Raw genomic sequence first — 22934 nt, forward strand, 5'->3', positions numbered from 1 at the left:
GTGTAGAGGTCAGTGCGCCAGACTACCACTGCACCCCCTTTATCTGCTGGCTTGATGGTGAGGTTGGGATTGGAACAGAGGCAGTGGAGGGCAGCGCATTGTGAGGGTGAGAGGTTGGAGGGGGGAAGGGGGGTAGACAGGTTGAGGCGGTTAATGTCTCGGCCTTAAGGAATCTAGTGGAACAGAGAGACCTTGGAGTTCAGGTTCACAGTTCTCTGAAAGTGGAGTCACAGGTAGACAGGGCAGTGAAGAAGGCTTTTGGCACACTGGCCTTCATCAGTCAGGGCACTGAGTATAGAAGTTGGGAAGTTCTGTTGCAGTTATACAGGACATTGGTGAGGCCGCACTTGGAATATTGTTTTTGTCACCTTGCTATAGGAAGGATGTTATTCACCTGGAATGAGTGCTGAAGAAATTGACAAGGATATTGCCATGTCTCAATGGTCTGAGTTATAGGGAGAGGTTGGACAAGCCAGGACTTTTTTTCTTTAGAGTTTAGGAGACTGAGAGGGGATGTTACAGAGGTGTATAAGATCATGAGAGGCATGGAGAGGGTGAATGCACTCAGGCTTTTCCCCCGGGTTGGGGAATCACAGACTGGAGGGACATCAGGTTAAGGTTAGAGGGGAAAGAATAAAAGGGAACCTGAGGAGCAACTCCTTCACACAGAGGGTGGGTACACATATGGAATGAGCTGCCAGCAGAAGTGGTTGAGGCAGGTACATTAATAAAATTTAAAAGGCATTTGGACAACTACATGGATAGGAAAGGATTAGAAGGCTATGGGCCAAGTGCATGGCGTTAGCATGGATGGACATTTTGGTCGGCATGGACCAGTTTGGGCCGAAGGGCCTGTCTGTGTGCTGTAGGACTCTGTGACTCTAGAAGGGTTCATCAACTGTTTACAGGATAGCTGCTGGCTTATTTCATCCAATGGTTGCTATGTACAAGTAATGGGTGCTTTCTGGATCTGTTCGAGATCTGTCCTGAAATCTGCAGCAGTGGGATGGCTGCTTTTTCACTCGAAAGGCTATTGCAGGAACCAGCTGATCCCACACGAGGGTCTGCAGGGACTAGCTGTCCCCACACAGGGGTCTGCAGGGACCAGCTGATCCCACATGAGGGTCTGCAGGGACCAGCTGATCCCACATGAGGGTCTGCAGGGACCAGCTGATCCCACACGAGGGTCTGCAGAGACCAGCTGATCCCACACGAGGGTTTGCAGGGACCAGCTGACCCCACACGAGGGTCTGCAGCGACCAGCTGATCCCACACAGGGGTCTGCAGGGACCAGCTGATCCCACACGAGGGTCTGCAGGGACCAGCTGACCCCACACGAGGGTCGGCAGCGACCAACAGATCCCACACGAGGGTCTGCAGGGACCAGCTGATCCCACACGAGGGTCTGCTGGGACCAGCAGATCCCACACGAGGGTCTGCAGGGACCAATAGATCCCACACAGGGGTCTGCAGGGCCCAGCTGATCCCACACAGGGGTCTGCAGGGACCAGCTGATCCCACACGAGGGTCTGCTGGGACCAGCAGATCCCATACGAGGGTCTGCAGGGAACAATAGATCCCACACAGGGGTCTGCAGGGACCAGCTGATCCCACACGAGGGTCTGCTGGGACCAGCAGATCCCACACGAGGGTCTGCAGAGCCCAGCTGATCCCACACGAGGGTCTGCAGAGCCCAGCTGATCCCACACATGGGTCTGCAGAGACCAGCTGATCCCACACGAGGGTCTGCAGGGACCAGCAGATCCCACACGAGAGTCTGCAGGGACCAGCTGATCCCACACGAGGGCCTGCAGGGACCAGCTGATCCCACACGAGGGTCTGCAGGGACCAGCTGATCCCACACGAGGGTCTGCAGGGACCAGCTGATCCCACACGAGGGTCTGCAGGGACCAGCTGATCCCACACGAGGGTCTGCTGGGAGGCATTCTCTTTGAAATACAGCCTGACGGGGAGATTGAACAGAGGCCATACTGAGCAGGAGAAGTTGCTGGAAGAGGAGAAGCAGGAGAGAGGAACTTTCAGGGAACGATGTATCTAATCAGGAATGTTCCGGCAGAGATTCCCTTCTCGGATGTTCAATCAGGAAGACAGGGCAGCATCTTGTACCCTCCATCATATCGGGTTGGGTGGGTGGGTGGGCGGGTGTGGGGTACATTTGATCAGACAGGAAATGGCTGAGCGCAGACCCCACAATCCTCTCACCTCCATGTCGAGAGGGACAGACCCCTGACCAGCCTTCCTCCCTCACCAATCAGGGTCTTCGCCTAGCGTTCCTGGTCTTTACCCAGTGGTGGGTGGTCTCACTGTGGGGAACTTGGCAAGCAAAGTTTACCAGCTCCCTGACTGAGTGAGTGGGGGTGGGGATGGGGGTGGGTGGGGAACCTGATGCCCATCTCCCTCCAATGACCCCCTGCCCACCCACAGGCATTCAGTTGCACCTGTGTGCACCCACAATGCAAATGCTCTGATGGATCTTATGTCACCGATAGCCACCATCTCCCTGGTGGGGGAGGGGGTGGGGTGGGAGGTCATGCACACAGAAATGGCCTTTTGCTTCTGATTGGTTAGCACTTCATGGGTACGTGTGACTCCTGGTGTGCCGTCAACATCCAGGACAGTGCAAACCCAGATGGAATTGTGATAAAACTGACGCCTGAGGCTCTCAAACAATGGTATCAGGGCCTGCACCTTCTGAGAGAGTCCCACAGAACTGGTCAGGGCAAGTGTCAAAACTCCTGCTGATCTGCTCCACACCCTGTGGGGACAATGCCCACCCCCAGCAAAGTGACATTAGTCAGGAGAAAGAGCAAGGGGAAGGTCATTTAGACAAGCCTCCTCAGGCCCAGACTGGACACAGTGAGATACCAGGAACTGTACTTCCAACTTCCCATTCACCATCCACTCCGAAACCCCCCCTTCCCTCTCTTACTGACTATTACAGCAAAAAACAAAACCCGCCACAAAATAAACATCCCAAATCATGTGTATCAATGGAATCATGCTGTAACACATCCAAATATATAAACCTGTCACAGACGTGTATTTCCTTAATGTCAATGTCCCTTTGGTGTCCCTATCCAATGTTGCCCCAGTGGCTGTTACATAATGTGACAGCCCACCATCTCCATGGTGCTGGCCCATTGACACCATGGTGATGGCCCATTGTCTCCATGGTGATGGCCCATATCTCCATGGTGATGGCCCATTGACACCATGGTGATGGCCCATTGTCTCCATGGTGATGGCCCATTGTCTCCATGGTGATGGCCCATATCTCCATGGTGATGGCCCATTGTCTCCATGGTGATGGCCCATTGACCCCATGGTGATGGCCCATTGTCTCCATGGTGATGGCCCATATCTCCATGGTGATGGCCCATTGACACCATGGTGATGGCCCATTGACCCCATGGCTGATGACTGCTCTATAATGCAGAGTAACACCAACAGCGTGAGTTCAATTGGGTTACAATAAAGGACTCTCCTTCTCAACCTTCCTCCTCACCTGAGGTGTGGTGACTCTCAGGTTACACCACTCCCCACTGGCTCTCTCTAATGAGAAAGCGACCTTATGCTGCAAAATGTTTGCCTGGTATGGTTCTTATGACTGGCCAGTGAAAAGCAAGTATCTCAATGTTTGTTGCCTTTGTTACTTGAACTGTCTGGAGCCCCATCATTCCCCTGTCCTGCCAATCCTCACTCTTTCCCTGGTCAGATTCTCCTCCCAACATATTCATCATTGCAGCTCCCATTTCAGTGTTGCACATTCGATAACGTGGTGCTAACCACTTGTTCTTCAGCTCAGTGGTACAAGGGAGCCCAGAGAACCCACTTAACCAGGAAGTTCTGGGGTGTTTGAGAGGTATGACTAAGGTTGAAAAGTAATTAATTAAACATTTTTTAGAATTGTATTGGCTGCCATGTTGTTCAGAATCACAAAACTATAGAGTTGTTACAGTACAAGAGGCCGTTCTGTTTGTTGGTTGCTTGCTAGCTCTGCAAAGGAGCAATTTACTTCCGGCTACTCCCCCAGCCTTTTCCCTCTAGCACTGAGGATACTTCAAATTCAGACAGTAATGCAAAATCCCTCTCGAGTGGCAGTTTTCACCAACTTTCATTCCAGATCCTAATCACTCATTGTACGAAAACGTTTTCCTCAACTCCCCATTGCAAGCATCTTGTTGAGGGTGGAATACCAGCTTGATTAGATTGGATTAGATTATTCACAGTGTGGAAACAGGCCCTTCGGCCCAACACGTCCACACCGACCCTCCGAAGAGCAACCCACCCATACCCCTACATTTACCCCTTCACCTAACACTATGGGCAATTTAGCATGGCCAGTTCACCTAACCTGCACATCTTTGGATTGTGGGAGGAAACCGGAGCACCCGGAGGAAACCCACACAGACACTGGGGAGAATGTGCAAACTCCACACAGACAATTGCCCGAGGCAGGAATTGAACCCAGGTTTCTGGCGCTGTGAGACAGCAATGCTAACCACTGTGCCACCTTGCCGAACTCTAAAGTGTGTCCCCGTTGCCAGTTTCCTGGTGTTGCCTGTTCCCGTGGTGCTGCCTGTTCCCTGGTGATGCCTGTTCCCTGGTGTTGCCTGTTTCCCTGGTGCTGCCTGTACCCTGGTGTTGCCTGTTTCCCTGGTGCTACCTGTTTCGCTGGTGATGCCTGTTCCCTGGTGCTGCCTGTTCCCCTGATGCTGACTGTTCCCCTGGTGATGCCTGTACCACTGGTGCTGCCTGTTCCCTGGACTTGTCTATTTCCCTGGTAATGCCTGTTTCTCTGGTGATGCCTGTTCCCCCAGTGCTGCTTGTTCCCTGGTGCTGCCTGTACCTCTGGTGATGCCTGTTCCCTGGTGATGCCTGTTTCCATGGTACTGCCTTTTCCCGTGGTGCTGCCTGTTCCCTGGTGATGCCTGTACCTCTGGTGCTGCCTGTTCCCCTGGTGCTGCCTGTTCCCTGATGATGCCTGTTCCCTGGTGATGCCTGTACCTCTGGTGCTGCCTGTTCCCCTGGTGCTGCCTGTTCCCTGGTGGTGCCTGTACCTCTGGTGATGCCTGTTCCCTGGTGATGCCTGTTTCCCTGGTGCTACCTGTTCCCGTGGTGCTGCCTGTTCCCTGGTGTTGCCTGTTTCCCTGCTGCTGCCCTGTTTCCCTGGTGATGCCTGTTCCCTGGTGATGCCTGTACCTCTGGTGCTTCCTGTTCCCATGGTGCTCCCTGTTCCCCTGGTGCTGTCTGTTCCCCTGGTGCTGTCTGTTCCCCTGGTGTTGCCTGTTCCCTGGTGATGCCTGTACCTCTGGTGCTTCCTGTTCCCATGGTGCTGCCTGTTCCCTGGTAATGCCTGTACCTCTGGTGATGCCTGTTCCCTGGTGATGCCTGTTTCCCTAGTGCTGCCTGTACCTCTGCTGCTGCCTGTTGATGCCTGTTACCCTGGTGCTAACTGTTTAACTGGTGCTGCCTGTTCCCTGGTGATGCCTGTTCCCTGGTGATGCCTGTTTCCCTGGTGCTGCTTGTTCCCATGGTGTTGCCTGTACCTCTGGTGCTGCCTGTTCCCCTGGTGCTGCCTGTTTCCCTGGTGATGCCTTTTTCCCTGGTGCTGCCTGTACCTCTGCTGCTGTCTGTTGATGCCTGTTACCCGGGTGCTGCCTGTTCCCCTGGTGCTGCCTGTTCCCCTGGTACTGCCTGTTTCCCTGGTGATGCTGTTCCCTGGTGATGTCTGTTTCTCTGGTGATGCCTGTTCCCTGCTGCTGCCTGTTTCCCTGGTGATGCCTGTTTCCCTGGTGTTGCCTGTTCTCTGGTGCTGCCTGTTCCCCTGGTGACAGGTGAAGCTAGGGAACAAGATCCCAGCTGACCTGTCCCTCTAGACCAAACGAGTAGCTCAGGACAGGCGATCCAAGGAGGTGACTGTACCACATCCGTTACTCACACTCAGCATGGGTGTGTGGGTGGGTGGGTGTGTGTCCGTGTGATGGGGGGCAAATAGGGCACTGGAAACCTGCCTTTCTTTATATTTACAAAACGTTGAGATGACATCTCACAAAAAATGTGCGACATTTCAGCAACAATTCTGTAGGATAATTATTTCCCAAACACACAGCATATTTGTAGATCAGGGTCAAAACGTATGGCACTGGAAAAGCACAGCAGGTCAGGCAGCCTCCGAGGAGCAGGAGAGTCAACGTTTCGAACATAAGCCCTTCATCAGGAATGATGAAAAGCTGCTGCCTGGATCATCGACCCTCCTGCTCCTTGGATGCTGCCTGACCTGCTGTGCTTTCCCAGCGCCACACAGCACCTGCAGTCCCCTCTTTCTCCCACATTTGTAGACCAACCTGTTTCTCGAAATCATCGGTAGTTGTGCCATCCAAATCATCAGTATCTACCTGCTGATTGGCGCCTTGAGGCTCTTGATGCCTATGGCCCTGAGGGTATGACTCACTATTGAAGTGACAACTCTGTTTGAGTCGATGACAGCACAGAGCCTCCTTTTCATTTGGACATTCTTCGTAGCGGAGAGCTGCACAGAGAGCTTGTCTTGACGCTTGGTAATACTTGGTATGTTTGTATTTGGATTTGAGCTTTTTCATGGTGATAAAAGGATGCTTTAAGGCGACATTCGGGGCAGGGCGCTGCCCGGGGTCGTAGGTGAGAATCTTCTTTATGAGTGACACCATGGTCATCAGATCAAATAATTCAGCTTTGAGCTCCTTGTCTGGGAACACGGTTTTGCTCTGGTTGATGGTTGCAAGCTGGTCAAGTGAATGGATGCTTCTTGTTCTGGTCTCCAGTGATTGTACCATGGTCTCTGCTTGATATTCGTCCACTGTTTTCAGGGTCCATTGGTAGGTGGAATTCATTTGACGAGCTTTTTTGAAGAAATGGTGGGTTTTGCTAGCGACTTCCAACAGGTGGTCACTCGGGAGCCCCTGGGTATCAACAATATACCTGATCTGGTCATACTCATTGGTGCCAGGGTAGATGGGCCAGCCCAGGTGAAGCTCTGCAATAACACAGCCAAGGGACCACATGTCCAACTTTTCACAGAATGGTAATCCCAGCAAGATCTCAGGGGATCGGTAAAATCTCGACTGAATGTATGGTCCTTTGGAAGGAAAAAAAACTTTTGATTAGATTCCCGACAGTGTAGAAACAGACCCTTCGGCCCAACAATTCCACACCGACCCTCCGAACAGTAACCCACCCAGACCCATCTCCCTCTGACTAATGTACCTAACACTACGGGCAATTTAGCATGGCCAATTCACCTGACCTGCACATCTTTATACTGTGGGAGGAAACCGGAGTATCCAGACGAAACCCACAAAGACACGGGGAGAATGTGCAAACTCCACACAGAGAGTCACCCGAGGCTGGAATCAAACCTCTCCTCCGTCCTCTGCCTGCCGTTGTCGGTGGCTGCTGGGAAGTTTCACACGTTGACCCTTGCCCCTGTCTGGATGCACGATGATCTTTGGCCAATGAACCCTGATATGGGCCATGAAGTCAGAGCCATCTTGTCAGATGTGGGAGTTTAAAGAGAGTTTAAGGGTTACTGTGGATTATATCTGCCATAAATGCTGTTGGATGCGAATCTTATCAGATCGAGTGGATCGGTTGGAGAGACAGTTAGAAGCGATGAAGAATTTGCAACAGCAACAGTATGTGATGGATGGCAGTTATAGGAAGGGGGAAAGTCTCAGATACAGTCACATAGATGGGTTAACTCCAGGAAGGGTAAGAGAGGTAGGCACCTAGTGCAGGAGTCTTTTGTGGATATACCCATTTCAAACAGGAATGCTGTTTTGGAAAATATAGGAGGTGATGGATTCTCAGGGGAACGTAGCACGAACAGCCAAGATTCTGGTATTGGGACTGGCTCTAATGTAATGATGGGTACGTCGGCTTCCAAGAGATCAATTGTCTTAGGGGATTCTGAAGTCCAAGGTACAGACAGACGTTTCTGTGGGCAGCAGCAAAAGAGCAGAATGTTGTGTTGTTTCCCTGGTGCCAGGATCAAGGATGTCTCGGAGGGGCCAGCAGGAGGTCACTGTCCACATGGGAACCAACGACATAGGAAGGGAAAAGGTTGACACTCTGAAGGGAGATTATAGAGAGTTAGGCAGGAATTTAAAAAGGAGGTCCTCAAGGGTAGTAATATCGGGATTACTCCCAGTGCTACTAGAAAGTGAGGGCAGGAATAAGAGGTTAGAGCAGATGAATGCATGGCTGAGGAGCTGGTGTATGGGAGAAGGATTCACATTTTTGGATCATTGGAATCTCTTTTGGGGTAGAAGTGACCTGTACAAGGAGGACGGAATGCACCTAAATTGGAAGGGGACTAATATACTGGCAGGGAAATTTGCTAGAACTACTTGGGAGCATTTAAACTGATAGGGTGGGGGGGTGGTTGGACCCAGGAGATAGTGAGGAAAGAGATCAATCTGAGATGGGTACAGCTGAGAACAGAAGTGAGTCAAACAGTCAGGGCAGTCAGGGACAAGGTAGGACTAATAAATTAAACTGCATTTATTGCAATGCAAGGGGCCCAACAGGGAAGGCAGAGTTCTGAGGTTGGCTAACGTGGTGCCACTGTTTAAGAAGGGTGGGAAGGACAAGCCAGGGAACTATAGACCAGTGAGCCTGACCTCAGTGGTGGGCAAGTTGTTGGTGGGAATCCTGAGCGCCAGGATGTACATGTATTTGGAAAGACAAGGACTGATTCGGGATAGTCAACATGGTTTTGTGTGTGGGAAATCATGTCTCACCAACTTAATTTAGTTTTTTGATGAAGTAACAAAGAGGATTGATGAGGGCAGAGCAGTAGATTTGATCTATATGGACTTCAGTAAGGTATTCGACACGGTTCCCCATGGGAGACTGATTAGCAAGGTTAGATATCATGGAATACAGGGAGAAATAGCAATTTGGGTACAGAACTGGCTCAAAGGTAGAATATAGAGGGTGGTGGTGGAGTGTTGTTTTTCAGACTGAAGGCCTGTGACCAGTGGAGTGCCACAAGGATCGGTGCTGGGCCCTCTACTTTCTGTCATTTACATAAATGATTTGGATGTAAGCATAAGAGGTACAGTTAGTAAGTTTGCAGATGACACCAAAATTGGAGGTGTAGTGGACAGTGAAGAGGGTTACCTCAGATTACAACAGGATCTGGACCAGATGGGCCAATGGGCTGAGAAGTGGCAGATGGAGTTTAATTTAGATAAATGCGAGGTGCTGCATTTTGGGAAAGCAAATCTTAGCAGGACTTATACACTTAATGGTAAGGTCCTAGGGATTGTTGCTGAACAAAGAGACCTTGTAGTGCAGGTTCATAGCTCCTTGAAAGTGGAGTCACAGTTAGATAGGGTAGTGAAGAAGGTGTTTGGTATCTTTTATTGGTCAGAATATTGAGTACAGAAGTTGGGAGGTCATGTTGCGGCTGTACAGGACATTGGTTAGGCCACTGTTGGAATATTGCGTGCAATTCTGGTCTCCTTCCTATTGGAAAGATGTTGTGAAACTTTAAAGGGTTCAGAAAAGATTTACAAGGATGTTGCCAGGGTTGGAGGATTTGAGCTATAGGGAGAGGCTGAATAGGCTGGAGCTGTTTTCCCTGGAGCGTCAGAGGCTGAGGGGTAACCTTAGAGAGGTTTACAAAATTATGAGGGGCATGGCTAGGGTAAATAGATAAAGTCTTTCTCTGGGGTTGGGGAGTCCAGAACTAGAGGGCGCAGGTTTAGGGTGAGAGGGGAAAGATATAAAAGAGACCTAAGGGGCAACTTTTTCACACAGAGGGTGGTACGTGTATGGAATGAGCTGCCAGAGGGTGTGGTGGAGGCTGGTACAATTGCAACATTTAAGAGGCATTTGGATGGGTATATGAATAGGAAGGGTTTGGAGGGATATGGGCCGGGTGCTGGCAGGTGGGACTAGATTGGGTTGGGATATCTGGTTGGCATGGATGGGATGGATTGAAGTGTCTGTTTCCGTGCTGTACCTCTCTATGACTCTGGCACAACCCAGCACATCGCAGACCTCTAGCGTTAGGCATGTTAACTTTAACATTTTAAATATTAAATGTATAAAGACTCCCCCAACTGTGGGATGAACAGAAACAGCGGCTACGTGGGATGAAGAGGGTTTCCCCAAGATGTGGCAGTCTGATCGAAGCTTTCAGCTGAGAGCTGTCTCTTTCAATCTAGTTACAACACACACAATGACAGCTCAGGTCCTTGTACTGATATCATCCTGATCTCTGCAGTTTACAGCTTCAGGAGAGAGGATGAATTCAAATGTCACAGGAAATAGCTACAGGAGTAGGCCATTCGGCCCTTCGAGCCTGCACCACCTTTTGATTTGATCATGGCTGACCATCCAATCTCAATGTCCCACAGCCGCTTTCTCCCCATACCCTCAAATAGAGGTCACTCAAACAGCTACAACATAATTGGCTTTGCTCGTGGATTACTGATGATTCCTTTCTCGACTTGAATGATCTGATACAGAAAACCAAGTGATAGCCAATAAACAATTCTGTGAGAAACAACAAGGACAAAATAAGAAAGAGGTACAGTTGAGGAAGGCAAAGGTGGCTCACCAGTGGGCGGCACGGTGACACAGCAGTGAGCACTGCTGCCTCACAGCGCCAGAGACCCCGGTTCAATTCTCGACTCAGGCAACTGACTGTGTGGAGTTTGCACGTTCTCCCCGTGTCTGTGTGGGTTTCCTCCGGGTGCTCCGGTTTCCTCCCACAGTCCAAAGATGTGCAGGTCAGCTGAGTTGGCCATGCTAAATTGCCCGTAGTGTTAGGTGAAGGGGTAAATGTAGGGGTATGGGTCTGGGTGGGTTGCGCTTCGGCGGGTCAGTCTGGACTTGTTGGGCCGAAGGGCCTGTTTCCATACTGTAAGTAATCTAATCTAAAAAAAAGGTGTTCAGCATTTGAGTTGCCTTTCACACGAATTACAGGAAATAAACATGCAGGTACCACAAGCAACCAGGAGGCTCATATTACAGTTACCTTTAATACAAACACTTGCAGTCAAAGAGTAAGGGAGTCTTGCTGCAGTGTGAGGTTACCTCTGGGTTCCTTTACTTAAAGAAGGAAATCCTGGCTTGAACAGGCAGTAATTAAGGTTCTCAAGATTGAATCCTGAGATGTAACGATTTCCTGTTCACAAAAACTAATGAAGAGCATGCCAATCCTCTCCCTAGTTGAGATGAATGTAAGGTATTCCGTGTGAAACTGATGAAGCTTTTATCATTTCCCCGGTTGAAAAGTTTAGAATTGGGAGCGGTAGTCTCAGGAAAAAAAGGATCATCCAATCTGGGACTGAGATAAGATACAGGGCGGCATGGTGGCTCAGTGGTTAGCACTGGAGTTTGCACATTCTCCCAGTGTCTGCGCGGGTTTCCTCTGGGTGCTCCAGTTTCCTTCTACAATCCAAAGATGTGCAGCTCAGGTGAATTGGCCAGGCTAAGGTGCCTGTAGTGTTAGGTGCATTAGTCAGAGGGAAATGGATCTGGGTGGGTTACTCTTTAGAGGGCCAGTGTGGACTGGTTGGGCTGAAGGGCCTGTTTCCACACTGTAGGGGGTGTAATCTTAACAAAAAAAAGGTTTCTCCATTGAATGAGTGCAGAATCACTGGACTTCCCATGGCCAGGCAGCTCTAGCTAAATTGAGGACTACATGCGAGACTGGAGATCAGTTGATTTCTAAGCATTAAGGGAATCAAAAGATTATAGAGCATGGACGGGAAATTGGATTGAACGTCAAAGACTGGCCATTATTTCACTGAGGTAAAAACAATGACTGCAGATGCTGGAAACCAGATTCTGGATCAGTGGTGCTGGAAGAGCACAGCAGTTCAGGCAGCATCCAAAGTGTAGCAAAATCGACGTTTCGGGCAAAAGCCCTTCCTGATGAAGGGCTTTTGCCCGTAACGTCGATTTTGCTGCACTTTGGATGCTGCCTGAACTGCTGTGCTCTTCCAGCACCACTGATCCATTATCTCACTGGACGACTGAAGAGGCCGTATGGGCTCCTGTTGCGACTTCATTTATCCTCACTGTGTTACTTAAGCAAGCATCTGGAGAACAATGCTTTGAGGAGAGGGAACCAGTCAGCCTGAAATTCCTAATTTGGAGATGCCGGTGTTGGATTGGGGTGGACAAAGTTAAAAATCACACAACACCAGGTTATAGTCCGACAGGTTTAATTGGAAGCACTAGCTTTCGGAGCGTCGCTCCTAAGCATTTCTTTAGATGAGAGCAAACTCAATAGAAGCAAGAAGACATGGAGTTAGTTCAGTACCTGGAACCCAGACCCTTTTCAGTTTCACTTGGTTTGTACTGGGAGCTGATGAGAGTCTTAAAGGTTTTGTTTCTCCCCCAATTCAGCGATCAGGTAAAACACCCCGGCTTTAGGAGAGGTTAGGTTTTATTGCAGCTTTCATTCCAAGCTCTGGAGAGAAGTTGCGGGGTGTTAATTAGACGTTGGCTTATTCCAGTTGTTTGAAGCTTGAGTCAGTTGTTTCCAGGAACTATAAATAAAGGCCTCCTGCAGTGTCGCCCTGTGTGCGTTGAGTACTGTTTTGTGTGAGCTCAGGAGATGACCCTTCGCTTTTCTCTTGTTTTCAGCTTCCTGTAGTTGATTTTCACTTTAGTGCTGGGGACCAAGTTCCTCAGTAAGTTTGTGCTACTGCAGTTGTAGAAGGTTCAACTTGTAAATTGCAGAGATATTTTACTGGATGGTGGGTCAGATTGGCCAAGTAGTTGGTATATCCAAACCTTCAGAGGGTCAGTATGGACTTGTTGGGCCAAATGGCCTGTTTCCACACTGTAGGGAATCTGTGATACACAGCGTATGCCAGGCAGGAAGTGTCATTGCCGGCACAGGCTTAAGCTGCAGTTATCAAAACCTGAGCAGTGTCTGTGTGGCAGGGAGCTGTGTGGATAACACATGGGCTTAGGGAGGGGCTTATACTGAAGGTCAGGGAAAACCAGGCAGACGGTGCACAGCTCCCATGCGTCTGTCATGCAAGCTGGGTCTGAGAGTTGTGAGGGTGATGGTTCTTCAGGAGAGTGTAAAAAATGAGGTCTGCAGATGCTGGAGATCACAGCTGAAAATGTGTTGCTGGTTAAAGCACAGCAGGTTAGGCAGCATCCAAGGAATAGGAAATTCGACGTTTCGGGCATAAGCCCTTCATCAGGAAGGGCTTATGCCCGAAACGTCGAATTTCCTATTCCTTGGATGCTGCCTAACCTGCTGTGCTTTAACCAGCAACACATTTTCAGCTCTTCAGGAGAGTGGACAGGTTAATGAGACCAGGGGGGAGAGCTGTACTGGGAAGGAGGAAGAACAATATTGAGCAACAGATGGAAGGGATTCCATCATCTGGGGGTCAGACAGGTATTTCTGTGTGTGTTAATGTGACTCCAGTTCTGAATATTGTCTCCCTAGTGCATAGAGCCTTGATTGGTGATGCCGAGCATGAGGAGATATAGCTTTAAATTGAGGGGTGATAGATATAGGACAGATTTTAGAGATAGTTTCTTTGCTCAGAGAGCAGTAAGGGCTTGGAATACCCTACCGGCAACAGTAGTAGACTCACCAACTTTAAGGGCATTTAAATGAGCATTGTATAAACATATGTTGAAAATGGAGTAGGATAGATGGCCTTCAGATGGGTTCCACAGGCCAGTGCAACATTGAAGGGCCTGTACTGCGTTGTATTGTTCTATTTTCTATGCTCTAGGGTAAAGGACGTTGTGGGGCATCTGGGGGCCATCTTCCTATGGGAGGGTGTTCGGTCAGTGGTTGTGGTCCATGTTGGTACCAATGACTGAGGTAGGAATGACAGTGAGGTCCTGAAAGCAGATTTCAGAGAGCTAACTAGGAGATTAAGCATTAGTCTCAGGATTATTCCCAGTCCCATGTGACAGTGAGTACCAGAATTGGGCGAAGTGAGTGAGTCAAACACGCGCCTGGAAAGCAGGGATAAGAGGATGGGTATTTGATTTTTGGGGGCATGCCAACTGCTTCTGGAGTGGGTGTCAGCTGTACAAACTGGGCAGTGTACACCTGAACAGCACCAGGTTAACCCTCCCTGCAGACAGATCTGCTTCTGCTGGGGGGGAGGGTTTAAACTGGATTGGCAGGGAGTTGGGAACTTGACGGCAAATACACATCAGGGAATGGGAGGCAGAAACTAACTGACCCACCCTGAAAGACAGAAGAAGCAGATTTTCAAAGGAAACACAAGGAAATGGCAGCCTGAGCAATATATATATTTAAATGTATATATTTAAACGTATATCTTTAAATGTATGTATTTAAATGCAAGGAGTTAAGGGAATGTAAGAACAGGAGCAGGAGTAGGCCATCCGGCCCATTGATCCTGCTCCCCCATTCAATATGATCATGGCTGATCTTTTCATGGACTCCGCTCCCCTTCCCCGCCCTCTCACTGTAACTCTTACTTCCGTTACTGTTCAAAGATCCATCCAGCTCCACCTTACAAACATTCAGTGAGGAAGCCTCAACTGCTTCCCTGGGCAGGGAATTCCACAGATTCACAACCCTCTGGGTGATGAAATTCCTCCTCAACTCCGTCCGAAACCTGCTCCCCCCTTATTTGGAGGTTGTGCCCTTCAGTTCGAGTTTCACCCACCAGTGGAAACAACCTCCCTGCTTCTGTCATATCTAATCCCTTCATAATTTTAAATGTTTCTATTAGATCCCCCCCCTCATTATTCTAAATTCCAATGAGTATAATCGCAGTCTACTCAGTCTCTCCTCACAAGCCAACCCCTTCAACTCCAGAATCAACCCAGTGAACCCCCTCTGCACCCCCTCCAGTGCCAGTACATCCTTTCTCAAGTAAGGAGACCAGAACTGTACACAGTACTCCAGGTGTGGCCTCACCAGGACCCTGTACAGCTGCAGCATAACTTCCTGCTTTTAAACTCAACCCCTTTAGCAATTACCTGCTGTACATGCAAACCCACTTATTGTGATTCAGGCAGATTCACGATGTTTTGCCCCAACATGTGGAGAACGTGCTTCCCATTATTCCTGGACTTGCCCGTGTCTAAAATGTACAGATCTCAGTGACTAGAGTGTGGTGCTGGAAAATCACAGCAGGTCAGGCAGCATCCGAGGAGCAGGAGAATCGACGTTTCCAGCATAAGCCCTTCATTAGGAATCCTGATGAAGGGTTTTTGCCTGAAACGTCTATTCTCCTGCTCCTCGGACATTGCCTGACCCACTGCGCTTTTCCAGCACCACACTCTCGACTCTGATCTCCAGCATCTGCAGTCCTCACTTTCACCTAATGGATTTCAGTGACTGAATATATACATAAACTGAGACCCCGCCCCCAGCTTCCTTGGGTGGGGAAATTCAAAGACTTACAACCAAGGGAAGAAATACCTTTTCATATCAACTTAAAATGGATTCTGAGACTGTAACCCTTGGATCTAGACTCTCCAGCAAGAAACAAGGCTGGCTTACCATCTCACCCTCCAACAATTTGATATGTTTCATTGGTAAGTGTCATTTATTTGCTTGTTTATTAAAGAAAAATCACCTTCATGATTTTACACTTAAAATAAGATCTGAAGGTTTGATCAGAAGTCATAAAACAAGTCAATTAGCTCCACCCCAAACTTATTCCTTGAACAACACCATCAGCATTTCCCATCGGAATAGATGTTTTTGAATGAACGGTTGTCAAAGGGGTTTAGATTAGATTAGATCACAGTGTGGAGACAGGCCCTTTGGCCCAACAAGTCCATACCGACCCGCCGAAGCGCAACCCACCAAGACCCATTCCCCTACATTTACCCCTTCACCTAATACTACGGGAAATTTACCTGACCTGCACATCTTTGGATTGTGGGAGGAAACTGGAGCACCCAGAGGAAACCCATGCAGACACAGGGAGAATGTGCAAACTCCACATCGACAGTTGCCTGAGGCGGGAATTGAACCCGGGTCTCTGGCGCTGTGAGGCAGCAGTGCTAACCACTGTGCCACCGTGCCGCTGGTCGGGTATAAATAGTGGCCTATACTAATTGCAAGATTCCTTCATTCCTGCTCAAACTGATTGTCATTCACTCTTCAAGATAAATGGTTGAGTGTCCCTCAGCACTGAGGATAGAAAAACTTAAAGCACGTACCTTTAATTTGCTGAATTTCAGACAATATGCAGGCTGAACCAAAATCAATTACCTTGACTTTGAAAGGAAATTGAGCCTGTTCAACAAGCATGATATTTTCAGGTTTGATGTCTGTGTGGACTATAGAGAGCTCCTTCAGTTTCTGCAGAGCAATTAGAACCTGTTTGGTGATCGACCGAATGTGCTTGGTTGGCAGAGGGACAAAATTGTTGTCCCTCTGATACTCATATAAGCTCTGCTCCAGGAGTTCGAACACCAGGCACAACTTGGTGTCATCGTTAAAGGACTCAAAAAAACGAACAATGTGGAACTTGTCCGAATTGACAGTTCCCAACATTCGCAGCATTTTTAACTCGCACTTGATGACTCCTTTCCGGAAGGTGTAGTTCCTGATGATCTTTATGGCCACAAAGTGGCTGGAGCCCCTCTTCCAACATTTTGCCACTTCTCCAAATGTCCCTTTCCCTAAAACAGTAATGACGTCATAGACATCCGTGTCAGAGTACATTACAGACATTTTCAAACAGGATTCCCAATGTCTAATCTTCTCAGTACTCAAATAAATCTCCACTGTCTCCAACAACAGAACCTTCAGGCATGTTCCAGTTCACTGGCTATCACTGTGATGTAAGAGGAGTCACATTGTGACTTAGGTTCACCACTAACCGATAACCGTGTACCCAGCAACAGGAATCGTGCTGACCACCATTTGGCACCGTGAGTTCCATCGATGGTCCAATTCGAATCTCACATTGTTTTATTCAGGACCGAGTTTAACCACCTGGAGAGGGTGCATGCAGCTTTAATCAACGTTGAAGCTAACTGCAGACATCGGACTGGAGGTTAGACAGTCCAAAGGATTTGATCTCGACTAGATAGCCACTGAAGTTATAGTCTATTGAGTCACAGAGCGACTATAACACACACAGTCGTAGTATGGAACTCTAGAAATCTCGTATCATGTCTCCCTGAGACCAGGTAAGGACCACACACTAGAACATCAACAGAGCACCTGATCCAATTGCCACATTATCAACACACAGGTTGTGACTGGTGTGATTTTGCCTCTGTCAGGGTGTTTTTTTAACCTGATGTGACAATTCTGATGTTAACCCTTGTAGCAGAAAGAAAACTGGACATGGATATCATGCTATTGTCAGATCCAACAGATGGTTATTCCAGCTCCTGTTACACACAGGCATTACCTTGGTGAGCACAGTAGGTGTCCAGGCTCAGAGTAACAGGTTACAACAGAGCAGCGTGCTTCATGCAGTGTGCCATGCTTCAGGTGATCAGAGATAAAATGGAACACGAGACATTCCACTCCGTGATGACATGATGAGTATGAAGTTATACTGACATCCTATAAGAATTACACAGTGACCATTTTACTTAAAGATTACACATTTGAAGTGAAGTTAAGAGATAGACTTCTCTCTGTAAAACCAAACACATGCGTGTGCCCAGTGAAAATGCTACCTCAGCACCATCTACCCGAACTTAGTGCCTTGAAAAATCATTGACATTACCAGTTCAGCCAAATACAATCCAAACTGATGAGCAGTATTCTGAGCAGGTTTACCACAGTAATTTAACTCTCACATTGTCTTTAGGATACTTTCAATTATTACCATGGATGTCCGAAACACACGGGGCATCCAATGCACTGATTCTTCATCTGAAATTGTTCCTCCACTCACACCTACACAATGGAAAGCAACGCCCAAGTCTCACAAAAAGCCTGCCATTTGTGAACGTACCAGTTATCTTATCGACTATGGGCTTCACAATGACAAGTTACTGTAACTGCCTCCACTGGAAGTTTCTTCCTTCTCGAACTGAGACTGCAGTAAAAACACAATCTATCATGGGCAACGATTTTCCAATCCTGAACTCTTACCCAGTAGCATAAGGAAGCTCTCAAAAACCCTGATAGGGTATGGGAGATGTGTCAGACTGTATTTCCCCCACCTCTGGGTTTGTAAACATAGCTTTGCTTCTTTCTCACAATATTTTTCTTCCCTCCAAATTATAAAAGAAGATCTTTAGAGGGATCCTAGGCATTGTAAAGGGGTGTGTGGGGAAATGACAGCTTCACTGCTGGCCACACTGCCAGTAGATGGCAGTATTTCACATTATCTCACTTTGGTCTGGCTCTGTTCTGCTGTACAGGATTTTTAAGATAAATTCCTCAGTCACCTTGAATCATTTGTACACATTCGTCATCCCCGCACCACTACCTAACCCCATTGTAACAGGCCGCACACAGGTTGTGAAGATCACCTGCTTTAATTCGATGGTCCATTCATCTCCATTTTGAACCTTTCATTATTTTACTCAGCACCAGGTTAAACCATTTCGAGAGGGCTTACACTGATTTAATAAATATTGAAGTGAACAGTCGACATTTGACTGGAGCTTAGACAGTCCAAAGGATTTGAACTCCACTGGACTGCCCACTGAAGTTACAGCCTTTTGAATCACACAGCAGCTATGGCACAGATAATTAAGACTTTCATTTCTGGGAAATCTGAAATGTGAGCTAGAAAATAAAATATTTCTCTACTTCCAACAATAATTTTTCCTCACCAGCCAAAATATGAGAACTCAAATCATGAATTGTACTTTAGCTACAGGATACGATGACTCAATTTCCCATTCTTCCCTTGTTGTCTACAAAGGAAGGACAGTAGCGATCATTCTGACTAGACTGTGTTTCGATCAGTGTGGTGCTGGAAAAGCACAGCAGGTCAGGCAGCATCCGAGGAGCAGGAAAATCGACGTTTTGGGCAAAAGCCCTTCATCAGGGATGACTAGACTGTGTGCAAGTACAGTCAATATTTACGGCTGGACATCCCATTAAAACAACAAAATATTTTGTCTTACTGTACAGAAATTTAAATCAGAAGATTACCAATTAATCATTTCCAAGTTTGCCATGTGTCTTTCAGTTAATTTGATCGAGCTCTGCTTCAGATTATAATTAGCATTTTTAAGCAGGTGATTAAAGTGTGATTCTGTTTTGACTCCAAACAGTAAGTAGCCTGTCACTCAGGACCATGTTGGTCGGATTTGTTCTGCTGGATTGAAGCAGTTGGCATCTTCTCTGCAATAACACTTACCATCCCAAGACACTGCAGCAAATTGAGCTTTCACAGATGGTTCAAAAACTAATCCCATTTAATATTGTTCTTCTTGTTTTATAAATTCATGGTTCACTTCTAAACTAGCTTCAATTTTACAGCATACACCTTCATTAATTTTTTTTAGATTAGATTAGATTACTTAAAGTGTGGAAACAGGCCCTTCGGCCCAACAAGTCCACACCGACCCGCCGAAGCACAACCCACCCATACCCCTACATTTACCCCTTACCTAACACTACGGGCAATTTAGCATGGCCAATTCACCTGATCCGCACATCTTTGGACTGTGGGAGGAAACCGGAGCACCTGGAGGAAACCCACGCAGACACAGGGAGAATGTGCAAACTCCACACAGTCAGTCGCCTGAGTCGGGAATTGAACCTGGGTCTCAGGCGCTGTGAGGCAGCATTAATAACCTGATTAAAATGTAAACCTATCTTCTCTAAATGTTAACGGTAAAGCAACACACGTTTATATGAAACCAGCAGCTGTCTCTCAGCACCTTGTTATTCATTCACACGATATGGGTGCTGCTGGCGAGGGTAACGCTTCCACTCTATCCCAGGACAAGGTGATGGTGAGCTGCTGTTTTGAACTGATGCAGCCCCCGCCCCTCCACCCCCTGCCCCCCTCCCCCCAGCTCGCCGCCCCCCCCCCCCCCCCCCCCCCCCATCCTGACCGTGTATAGGGCCACCCACGGGGCTGTTAGAGACTGAGATCCAGGATTTTGACCAGGCATCAGTGGAAGGTCAGTGAAATAATCCCGAAACATGATGGTGCGTGGCCTGGATGGGAAAGTGCAGCCCCTGAGTGTTTCCATGCCTCTCCTCCTTCCAGAGACAAAAAAAACCCCACAGATGCTACAATCCAACGTGGACGGCCAGGAGGCTGGAAGAACACAGATGGCTCAGTGGTTAGCACTGCTGCCTCACAGCGCCAGGGACCCAGGTTCGATTCCAGCCTCGGGTAACTGTCTGTGTGGAGTTTGCACATTCTCTCCGTGTCTGCGTGGGTTTCCTCTGGGTGCTCTGATTTCCTCCCACAGTCCAAAGATGTACAGGTTAGGTGAATTGACCATGCTAAATTGCCCACAGTGTTAGTGCCATGTGCATTAGCTGAAAATGTGTTGCTGGAAAAGCGCAGCAGGTCAGGCAGCATCCAAGGAGCAGGAGAATCGACGTTTTGGGCATTTGACGTTTCGAAATATCGATTCTCCTGTTCCTTGGATGCTGCCTGACCTGCTGCACTTTTCCAGCAACACATTTTCAGCTCTGATCTCCAGCATCTGCAGTCCTCACTTTCTCCTGTTAGATGCATTAGTCAGAGGCAGGGGAATGGGTCTGGGTGTGTTACTGATTGGAGGGTCAGTGTGGACTTGTTGGGCCAGGGGGCCTGTTTCCACACGGTATGGAATCAGACCAAGCCAGGCAGCATCAGGAGGGACAGAAGTTGATGTTTTGGGTATTAATCCCTCTTCTGGACTGGAGGTGGGCGGAGTTTCCCCTACTCCAATACCTGATCCTGATACTCCCCCCATGATCAACACCCACACTCCCTTGCGGACCACCACCCTCCCCCCCCCACACACTCCCTTGCGGACCACCACCCTCCCCTACACACACACTTCCCCGCGGACCATCACCCTCCCCCACACACACACACTCCCCCCACTGACCATCACCCTCCCACCCCCCCCCCCACACACTCCCCTGGCACAACACAAGTGCCAGGTAATGTTACTTACAGTTATTAGTCCAGTCCAGATGTTGTCCAGTTCTGGCTGGGAACTGTGTTAGTATTTTAAGAAATGCAAATGGTGCCAAACATTGTATCGTCATCAGCAAACATCCCTGGTGTATGTTTGCCCCCAGTGTGTTTACCCCTGATATGTGTTTGCGCCCCTGATGTGTATTTGTCCTGGTATATTTCCCCCATTGATGTGTATTTGCCCCGGTGTGTGCCCCCCCAGTGTGTATTTGCCCTGGTATGCATTTGCCCTCCCCTCCGGTGTGTTTGCCCCTGTGTGTTGCCCCCTCCCCGTGTGTGTATTTGCCCCCAGTGTCTGTTTGCCCCTGTTGTGTGTTTGCCCCCCTGGTATGTGTTTGCCCCCCCGGTATGTATTTGCCCCCCCCGGTGTGTGTTTGCCCCTGGTGTGTGTTTGCCCCCCTGGTATGTGTTTGCCCCCTGGTGTGTATTTGCCCTCCCAGTGTGTATTTGCCCCCCCTGCTGTGGCAATGTTGACATTATCCCCTGTGCCATGGGAAACTGGACATGGACATTGCTGTATGAAGCATCCAATGACATTACAGTGAACTATTGTACACAGACATTAGATTGCAATGGAGCGACAGGATTTCCACAGCATGTCGTCTTTCAGATGGCCCCTAGTAAGATGGAGTATGAGATCCGTGTAGCATCAGGCCAAATTGTGTGGTCCTGTGTTAATATAAGAAATTCTCAGAAAATATGAGACATAACCTTCCCCTTTTACCCAAAGTTAAAATCTTATCCCAAACAGATATGCAAAATTGTATGTAGGCAGGTGCCATCAATTGGAAAATTAGACACACAGGTAGAACAGAGTTCACAAGACCAACATTTCAAACTTTAAAGTAATGCTTAAGAGAATTAACCATACCTGGTGATCATACTGCCCCCTGGAAAAGTACGTGTTGTTTGCTGTTGGATCTGTTTGTCAGTTATTTTGCTGTCACTCAACATCATCTCATGTGATTAGGAGACCTTTAAGCCGTAAGGCCAAATGCTCTGATATAGTGGTTACATTGTGAGCATGTCTCTGAAAGATATATTGATCATAAGACATAACAGAACAATTCCCACTTCTGACCTTACAGGGGAAAGGTCATTGATGAAGCAGCTGAGAATGACTGGAATTGGATGTTACCCTGAGGAACTCATGCACTGATATCCTAGCCCTGACATTGTCCCCATCACAGCCCATTGGTAATACTGGGGGTAAGGCAGATCCCAGAGTCAGACCTGGTGTAATAAATTGCTATTTGCCACAATGCCCAGTTGCCGACAGCCTCTCATGAGGATCAGCAATGTTCTTGCAACACAAGAACATCCAAGTTTATTATGAACAAAAGGAAAACTCTGACTACATGACATTATAAAAGACCAACAAACACCAGGAACCCTCCCTCCCACCCACTTTTACCCTCTCTACCAGCCTTATAAATATTCAGACCTTGTGAAGGACCAGCTGGTTTCCACTTTCAGTTCCTTGTTCAGCTGGTGCAGCTTTAATCAGTTTCTTAATAAATTTCTGCATTCACACAATGCTGTTCTTGGAGAATTTCAGAGAGAGATAGTAACTGAACAGACCGCTAACACCGCTAATTTATTTCTGAACATGGATTCCTTAACCTCCTGTTTGATAGCCTTCCATTTTGGAGGTGTTTTTAAGCCACTCAGGAACTCCATCCTTCTGCTAAACTACATCTGAGATATTTTCCTCTTGGAATCAACTACTTCTTTCTAAAAGAAACCTGAACAATCACTGCCCTTCAGAACGGTTTTCTAAAAGAAAACATTTTTTTTCCCTGGTGTCAT

The 22934-nt window shown here is 48.2% G+C and overlaps 1 protein-coding gene across 1 annotated transcript; it reads right to left on the reverse strand.

Annotated features, from left to right (window-relative positions):
• Positions 1-1030: 1030 nt before the first annotated feature.
• Positions 1031-16729, reverse strand: LOC132823521 (uncharacterized). The gene is made up of 3 exons (XM_060837464.1): positions 16213-16729; positions 6369-7138; positions 1031-2008 (listed from the first exon to the last, which is right to left on the reverse strand). Exons 1-3 carry the CDS (start codon positions 16727-16729, stop codon positions 1031-1033), a joined length of 2265 nt encoding a protein of 754 aa, XP_060693447.1.
• Positions 16730-22934: the final 6205 nt, after the last annotated feature.

This window comes from Hemiscyllium ocellatum, chromosome 16, assembly GCF_020745735.1.
Source record: "Hemiscyllium ocellatum isolate sHemOce1 chromosome 16, sHemOce1.pat.X.cur, whole genome shotgun sequence".
Taxonomy (NCBI): Eukaryota; Metazoa; Chordata; class Chondrichthyes; order Orectolobiformes; family Hemiscylliidae; genus Hemiscyllium; species Hemiscyllium ocellatum.

Coding starts and splice junctions, on each gene's coding strand:
- LOC132823521 (XM_060837464.1), bottom strand. CDS start 16,729: ATGTCTGTAATGTACTCTGACACGGATGTCTATGACGTCATTACTGTT. Junction 7,139..16,212: donor TGAAATTCAGCAAATTAAAG/GTACGTGCTTTA, acceptor TTCCTTCCAAAG/GACCATACATTCAGTCGAGA. Junction 2,009..6,368: donor CCGATGATTTCGAGAAACAG/GTTGGTCTACAA, acceptor CTCCTCTTCCAG/CAACTTCTCCTGCTCAGTAT.